The sequence below is a fragment of the Papaver somniferum genome, chromosome 7 (genome assembly GCF_003573695.1).
Source record: "Papaver somniferum cultivar HN1 chromosome 7, ASM357369v1, whole genome shotgun sequence".
NCBI lineage: Eukaryota > Viridiplantae > Streptophyta > Magnoliopsida > Ranunculales > Papaveraceae > Papaver > Papaver somniferum.
The window spans coordinates 174095226-174103914 of NC_039364.1; the positions used below are offsets into that span (position 1 = coordinate 174095226).

At 38.7% G+C, this 8689-nt stretch overlaps 1 protein-coding gene across 1 annotated transcript; it reads right to left on the reverse strand.

Moving 5' to 3' along the window:
- Positions 1-1585: 1585 nt before the first annotated feature.
- Positions 1586-4621, reverse strand: LOC113295555. The gene is made up of 4 exons (XM_026543886.1): positions 4330-4621; positions 3976-4245; positions 2276-3889; positions 1586-1815 (listed from the first exon to the last, which is right to left on the reverse strand). The coding sequence occupies exons 1-4, from the start codon at positions 4619-4621 to the stop codon at positions 1586-1588; spliced, it is 2406 nt and encodes an 801-aa protein (XP_026399671.1).
- Positions 4622-8689: the final 4068 nt, after the last annotated feature.

Below are 8689 nucleotides of genomic sequence, written 5' to 3' on the forward strand. Positions count from 1 at the left end.
GTACCTGCAAAAAATTAGTCGTGATAAACGGGATCCTGTAAATTTGTATTTTCCACTTTAGGGTTGGTCAATTCGATAAATGGTTTCAACCGCTGAACGTTGACTTTAAAAGTCTCTCAAGTATCATGGTTCCTAACCTCAATAGCACCGTGTGGATACACGGTCTTGACATAGAATGGGCCAGTCCAGCGAGATCTAAGCTTACCAGGAAAAAGGTGAAGACGAGAATTATACAAGAGAACTTTCTGGCCTGGTGTAAACGACTTTCGAAGAATCGATTGTCGTGAAAAACTTTGGTTTTCTCCTTGTAAATTTTCGCATTTTGGTAAGAATCATTACGAATTTCTTCTAACTCATTGAGCTGAAGTCTACGGTTATCACCAGTAGTAGGTAGGTCAAAATTTAGCCGTTTAATGGCCCAATAAGCTCGGTGTTCTAATTCTACAGGAAAGTGGCAGGCTTTACCGAAGACAAGTCTATACGGAGACATCCCAAGTGGAGTCTTAAAAGCGGTTCGGTAAGCCCACAAATCTTCTATTGAGCGCAAAGACCAATCCTTTCGGGTAGGGTTTACGGTCTTCTCTAAAATTTGTTTGATCTGCCTATTAGACACTTCTACTTGGCCACAAGTTTGTGGGTGGTAAGGTGTAGAAACCTTATGGGTAATGGAGTATTTCTTCATGAGCGTCTCGAAAGACCGGTTACAAGAATGGGATCCTCCATCACTAATGATTTCTCTAGGCATACCGAATCGAGAGAAATATTTTCTCTAACAAACTTGATCACAACGTGGCGATCGTTTGTCTTGGTAGCTATTGCTTCAACCCACTTAGACACATAGTCAATATCTAATAAGATGTAAAAGTTTCCATAGGAACTGACAAAAGGACCCATAAAATCTATACCCCACACATCAAATATTTCTATTATTAGTATAGGACTAAGTGGCATCATATTACGTCGGGTCAACTTCCCTAATTTCTGACATCTTTCACAGCTTTGACAAAATAGGTGGGAGTCCTTAAACAGAGTTGGCCAATAAAGACCGGATTGCAAAACCTTCGCAGCTGTTTTCTTAGAACTTAAGTGACCCCCACAAGCTCCAGAATGAAAAAAAGTCAAGACATTGGAGATTTCGTTGTTAGGTATACAACGACGGATGATCTGATCAGGGCAGTATTTGAATAAGTATGGATCATGCTAGAAAAAATATTTAACCTCAGACAAGAACTTAACTCTATCCTGTTTAGACCAATGGTCGGGCATTTGACCAGTTACCAAATAATTAACAATGTCAGCAAACCAGGGTAACTCAGAGATGGAAAATAATTGTTCATCAGGGAATATATCATGGATTGGTATCTCATCATCTCTAGTCTCATCAAGAATACGGGATAAATGGTCATCCACTACATTTTCAGACCCTTTCTTATCACGAATATCTAGAGTAAATTCTTGGAATAACAAAACCTATATAATCAGCCGAGGTTTTGAGTCCTTCTTTGAAAAGAGATATTTGAGTGCGGCATGATCAGAATAGACTATGACCTTAGACCCTAGGAGATATGATCTAAATTTCTCCAAATCAAAAACCATGGCTAACAGTAGTAGTATAGTTTAACTGGGCATCGTTTAGGGTCCTGCTAGCATAATAAATCACACTAGGTGCTTTATCACGTCGTTGGCCAAGGACAGCACCAACCGCATAATCGGACGCATCACACATGAGTTCAAATGGGAGGTTCCAATTGGGTGGTTGGATGATAGGCGCAGAAGTCAATAATAATTTAAGCTTCTCAAAAGCTTGAACATAGGCTTCATTAAATACAAAAGCAGTATCTTTAGCAAGCAGGTTCGATAGAGGTAAGGAAATCTTGCTAAAGTCTTTGATGAAACGACGATAAAATCCAGCATGGCCAAGGAAAGATCTAACATCTGTTACATTCTTAGGTGGTCTTAATTTTGAAATTAGGTCAACCTTGGATTTATCAACTTCTATTCCCTTAGAGGACACCACATGTCCTAACAATATTCCATATTTAATCATAAAATGACATTTTTCCCAATTAAGGACTAAGTTCTTTTCTTTACAACGTTCTAGAACTAGTGTAAGGTGGTGCAAACATTCATCGAAAGAGGATCCAAAACCAAAAAATCATCCATGAAGACCTCGAGAAATCGCTCAACCATGTCCGAGAAGACACTTAGCATGCAACGTTGGAATGTTGCAGGTGTATTGCACAACCCAAAAGGCATACGCCTGTAAGAAAAGTACCAAATGGACATGTGAAGGTTGTTTTCTCTTGGTCCTGTGGTGCTATAGGGATTTGGTTATAACCAGAGTATCCATCTAAGAAACAATAATGGTTGTGGCCAGCTAATCTTTCTAACATCTGGTCGATGAATGGTAAAGGAAAGAGGTCTTTCCTAGAGGCTGAGTTCAGCTTACGGTAGTCTATACATACTCTCCACCCGGTGGTAACACGGGTAGGTATCAATTCATTGTTCTCATTCGCAACTACCGTAATCCCAGACTTCTTTGGGACAACCTGGACAGGACTGACCCATTTACTATCAGAGATGGGGTATATGATACCCACATCTAACAACTTGAGCACTTCAGTGCGAACAACTTCCTTCATATTAGGATTCAAACGTCTCTGCATTTCTCTTGAGGTTTTGGCACCTTCTTCTAGGTAGATGTGGTGCATACAATCGACAAGACTAGTTCCTTTCAAATATGCTATAGTCCACCCTATTGCAGTATTGTGCTCACGAAGAACACTAACTAGTGTACTTTCCTGATCGGGCTCTAAGTCAGAGGCAATTATGGCAGGAAGAGTTTTTTCACTACCAAGAAATACATATTTCAGTGTATCTGGTAGCGGCTTTAATTCAAGGGTGGGGGCCTTAACTGATGATGGGAGGGGTTTATCTATGGTCGTCGGAATAGGTTCTGGCTTACGCTGCCATTTACCATAATTCATTACTGGCGTAGAATCTAACAACGCATTAACTTCTTCAAAATGACTACCCTCATCATAGTAGGCTCCAAAGTGGACCAAGCACGCCTCTAAAGGATCGCTAACACTATTGGTGGTAAAGGTATTCTCAACTAGAGAATCAATCATGCATATAAACTCATAGCGTTCAGGGTCCGGTGGGGCTTGTAACGCCTTCAAAACGTTCACCGAGATTTTCTGATTCCCAAAGGAAAATTCTACTAGGCCAGTTTGACAATGTATGACTGCATTTGCAGTGGATAGAAACAGACGACCTAGGATGATTTGGATATTAATATCTTGACTAGAGACAGGTTGAGTGTCTAAAATCACAAAGTCAACTGGATAGATAAAGTTTTCTACCTGAACCAAAACGTCTTCAATAATTCCACGTGGGATTTTGACTGACCTATCGGCTAACTGTAGTGTTATCCTAGTTGGTTTCATCTCACATAGTCCAAGTTGTTCATATACCGAGAACGGTAACAGATTCACACTAGCCCTGAAATCTAATAGAGCATTGTCTATCGTTTGTTTACCTATGACACATGTGACAATAGGATAACCAGGATCTTTAAATTTGACTGGGTACTTTTGTGAGATTATGGAACTAACTTGTTGGGTCAAAAATACTTTTTTATGGACACTCGCGTCTCTCTTGACAATACACATCTCTTTTAGGAACTTGGCCATAGTCGGTACATGTTTTATTGCATCTAACAAGGGCAAGTTTTTGATCTTAACTTGCTTAAAGATGTCTAGGATTTCAACACTTGTACTAGGCTTTTTCTTGGCGAGTCTCTGAGGAAATAGTGCAGGTGGTACGTATACTCTCTCAGGGATATTTTCTTCACTTGGACTCTTAGCACTCTCGGGCTCATTAGGGTCTTTAAACGAAGTTGATCAACTTCAGTCTCTTATTCAGCTGGACTCTTGTCCTTAGGTGGTTCTACCGAGTTCTCTAATGTTTTACCACTCCTAAGGGTGACAACTGCTTTGACATGTTCGTTGTGGTTAGAACTACCTGACCCATTAACCTGGTTAACTTCTTTGGGATTCGGAGTCGGTTGGCTAGGAAATATCCCATTCTCCCTATCACTTAACCTGTTTGACAGTTGACTTATTTGAGTCTCTATGTTGACAATAGCTCGGTCACTGTTTTGTTGGTTACGTTGAATTTCATCGAACCTATGACCTAAAGTGTCAAAATTTTGTTTAGTCTCGGCATTATTTCGGACACTACCTTCAATAAAGAGTTTTAGAGTTTCCTCTAGAGACGACACCTTTTGGTCGACTGGGCTCGGTTGAGGTTAGTTTCTAGGAAAACCTTGTGGTGGGTTGCTAGATGGGCTACCCTGATGGGCACCTTTGGACCACGAAAAATTAGGATTATGTCTCCAACCAGGGTTATAGGTATTAGAATAGGGATCGAACTTGGGTCGACTCTCATATTTAGAGTTCATACCACCATGTAGGACACTAACCTGGTCACGAGTAGTTTCATTAGGGTAAAACAGAGGACAGTGAGGTCCAATATGACTTTGATCACCACAAATGGTACATGGATAGGTTCTGGGCTCACTGTTACAACTCATAGTCTGGTTAGACCCTTGGTTCATTTTTAAGGCCTATAGACGCCTAAGGATATCAGACCCATGATACTAACAAAATTCTCTACAATAATAAAGATTACCTTTGAATGTTTTCTAAAAACCCTAAAGAGCCCTGAAAGAGCTCTGAGAAACTCTAAAAAGCTCAGGAAGACTCCAAAAAGCTTTGAAAAAATTAAATTTAATTATACTCCGTAGTATTGGGATCTACAAGCTAGAAGATTCGTTAAAGAATGATAATGACAAATCCCCACAATAGTGAAGATCAACTTTGAATGTTCTCTAAAAAGCCTTGAAGAATCTAAAAAACCTGAAAAACTCTAAAGTGCCGTAAAATATCTAAAGAGCTCTGAAAAACTCTAAAAAGCACTGAAAAAGCTTTAAGTTAATTATATTTCGTAGCACTAGTATCTACTAGCCAGGGGATTCATTAAAACCAACTGAAAGTAACATAATTCTTTATAAAGAATGATACTAACAAAATTCCCTATAATAATGAAGATTATCCTTGAATGTTTTCTAAAAACCCTAAAGATCCCTGAAAGAGCTCTGAGAAACTCTAAAAAGCTCAGGAAGACTCCAAAAAGCTTTGAAAATCTTAAATTTAAATATACTCCGTAGCACTGGTATCTACAAGCTAGAAGATTTTTTTTTTGCTAAGTCCAAAAGTTTATTAAGCAAAAAAACGTATTTACAAGAATTACAAGCAGGAGGCACAAGGCCTCCCCACCCCCATAAAACAAAGGGGTAAAAGAAATAACCAAAGCAAAGCCTCAAAAAGCTAGCAAAAAATAACTAGAAAATATCCAAATAAAAGAGAAGAAAAAAGAGACTGTAAGCATAAAATACTACGCCTTCAATCTTAAGATCTTCCATTTCCTTTATTTTTCTTCTTTGTAGTCTTCATTCTTTTGGATTGATCTTGAATTTCCTTGATGTAATCCTTTCTAAAAGCTAAGTCATGTAAAAATTGTTGTTGAACATCAAATTTATTAATAGTATAAAGAACTTCATTTTCCTCTTTTGTTAACTGAATTTTCATGGATTGTGCAAAACCCAAGCCCAAGTCCACACTTTCTTTACCCGACTGGAATCCAAGTCCGAGATTAATCCTTCTCCCTTGGAATCCAAGTTAACCTCTTCCTTGGACTCCTGTAAAAGAACCTCTTCATGTAAAACATCAAACCTATTCGGAGATAACACTCCAGATTTTGTTGTTTTGGATGCACGACACAGATTAATCCTCTCCAATTCTTCACGCGCTTCTGCAGTTTTGCTGCTTCTTCCTCCATTTTTTTCTTAAGCTCCAAAACATGTATCTCAGCAGCGCTTAAGCCGACAGAATCATCTGCTAGAGAAGTATGAAACATAATGGTTGCATCCCCATGCTGTTCATGCACAACATTAGATAGTTCTTCAGTGCCTATCCTTTGTTGAACATCAACTCTGGATGGGACGAGTTATCCACCACACTACCATGCTGTCCATGCACATCTTCAGTTTTCTTCATAGTATTCAAACTATTAGCAACTTCAGTAACAAAAGGACTGACAGGAGCAATCTTACCTTTTACTTTACGCCCAACTTCCTGTCATTCCTTGTCTCCATTAGAACCCTTACTGTTACCAGTTTTAGTTCCATTCACCAACAAATTCTGCCCTTGAGTAGCATTCAGAATTTGTAAGTTTTTAACCTTGTTCTTCTTACGGCATTCTGAATCAGAATGACCAATGAACTTACACTTAGAACAAAACTTAGGTTTTTTGTGTATCTCAAAATTCTGCTAGAAGTCTGAACCCCCCACTGTTACATGAACTGCATCTATGTTGAGTTCAAAGAAGTTTATATCAATTAGAACTGAAGCGAAATATCCATACTCATGATCAAGAGTACGTTTATCTACCACTATAGGTGTTCCAAGGGTTTTACCTATAACTAGCAGTGTTTTCTCAATCCAGAATTCCACAGGCAAGCCAGGAAACTTAACCCATACATTAGAATGGGAAGTTTTATGTTTGTCTACATCAAATCCTGGAAACCATTCCATTAGATACAACTTTTGCTGATCAAAAAACCATGCTTCCACATTAAGAAGCTTGTCTTTGTCTTCCTGATTTTTTTTTGCTAGGTCAAAATGGTTTATTAAGCAAAAAAACGTAATTACAAGAATCACAAAAAGGGAGGCTCAAGGCCTCCCCTCCCTCATAAACCAAATGGGAGTAAAAATAACATCAAAATAGCTAACAAAATAAGCTCCTAAAAAAATAACTAACAAAAATAAGGAAACTAGGATTATCATCAAGTTCCTCCACCTCTTTCTTTGTTCTTATTTTTGGCATTTGAAGTCTTCATTCTTTTGGATTGAGCTTGTATTTTCTTGAAATACTCCTTCGGAAAGATAAATCCTTCAAAAACTTTTGTTGAATATCGAATTTTGTTATTGAACAAAAAACTTCATCCTCCTCCGTGGTTAAGCGAATAGTAGCACTTTCCACATGTCTATCACCACTGTCCGTGCTTTGATTGTTATTGGTCTTATGTAAAAGCCCAATATTTCCATTGTGATCTTTACGTGCAGTGTCCTGTCTTGTATTCTCCCTATTGTTATGTTGTTGCAGTAAAGCATTATGCGCGACATTAGAACTCCCAGGCTTACGAGAACTTCCTTCTGATCGCCCTTTTGCTATCCCTTTCTCCATGTCCGATGGCAGCTCATCCCACTTCTTACCTTTGACCCCCAAGGCTGCCTGTGCAACTGAAAAATCTTCATCTAAACTTGAATCACTTTCAACATCATCAACATTCTCATTTAAACCTTCCTCATTCTCGAGCACACTAAATTTGTTAGGAGATAAAACTACTCCAGAATTAGTTGGTTGCTTAGCAGAAGTTGTTTGCTTATCCGGTTTAGTGGATTTCTTAGAAGAAGAATACTCTAACGCAGCCTGCTTAGCTTTCCAATCCTCAGATGCCTTGCGTAAATCATCTTCATCTTTTGCTAAGGCATCTTCCAGTTGTTTGGTTGTCTCCAATGAAGCACTCTCCTCATCATTCAGCACAACAATAGTTGTTTCAGCATCATTATAATTTGATTCAATATTTTGTTTACCTGAATTTCTATGTTTCACCTCTTTCCAAACTTGTTTTGTAGGTTTCTATGTACGTACCAGCTGTTTCTCAGATTCCATAGAAGGATGCGACTTCACAAGCTTCCTTTTGCACTCATCATCCTCATGCCCAATAATGTTACATATGGAACAAAATTTTGGATAGTGTTGTATATCAATGCACTGCCAGAACTTCCTCCCTCCAGCTGAAAGATGAATACGTTCTGGAATATGTTTGGAGAAATCTATATCGACAAGCACAAAAGCAAAATGGCCATACTCAATATCAAGAGTTCTTTGATCTACTACAATAGGTGTTCCGAGATCTTTCCCTATTGTCAACAGAGATCTCTCAGTCCACAGCTCCATGTGAAGAACCGTAAATCTTACCCATGTAGCAGCATGGGACGTTCGCTGTTTCTCTGGATTGAAACCCGAATACCAGTCAATCATCTGTAACTGCTGTTGGTTTACCATCCATTTTGATCCACGGATCATCTCCTTGTCTGCTTCAGTTTTTAACCTAACAATGAAACAACCTTTACTCATCGGAATAAAACTGCATTGAATGGAAGAAAACTTCCATTGCTCAGTTAGGGTTTGTTTAACCTCATTGAACTTCAGGCCTGTGAAATCAAGTCTCGCAATGAGACTGTGTTGAAAGTGCTTGCATCCCTCTTGAAACAGATCCGTAGGTATTTCCAGAGCCGGCTCTCCCTCTTTGAGAGTAGGGTTTGGTAACGTTGATAAATCAATGGTGGTAGGGTTTAGGGTTTCCTTCCCTTCACCGTATCAGCAAAAAAAATAGGTTTGACATGATTTGGATTAGTAACCGAAGTTAAATTCATTTTGAATCAAACAAAGTTGAACAAAAAAATCAAAAAATGTGAAAGAAAAAACAAAAAAAACTCAAAATCGCCAGAGAAAGATGGTTTTTCTCTCTCCTCTCCTCACATGGTTTGGTCTCTAT

Bases quoted from the DNA above. Each gene is read 5' to 3' on its own strand.
- LOC113295555 (XM_026543886.1), bottom strand. From the start codon at position 4,621: ATGAACCAAGGGTCTAACCAGACTATGAGTTGTAACAGTGAGCCCAGA. The intron at 3,890-3,975 runs GTAAAACATTAG...CTTCGTTTAAAG, and splicing joins AGTTGTCACCCTTAGGAGTG to ACCCTAATGAGCCCGAGAGT. The intron at 1,816-2,275 runs GTACTTTTCTTA...TATTTAATGAAG, and splicing joins AACCTTCACATGTCCATTTG to CCTATGTTCAAGCTTTTGAG.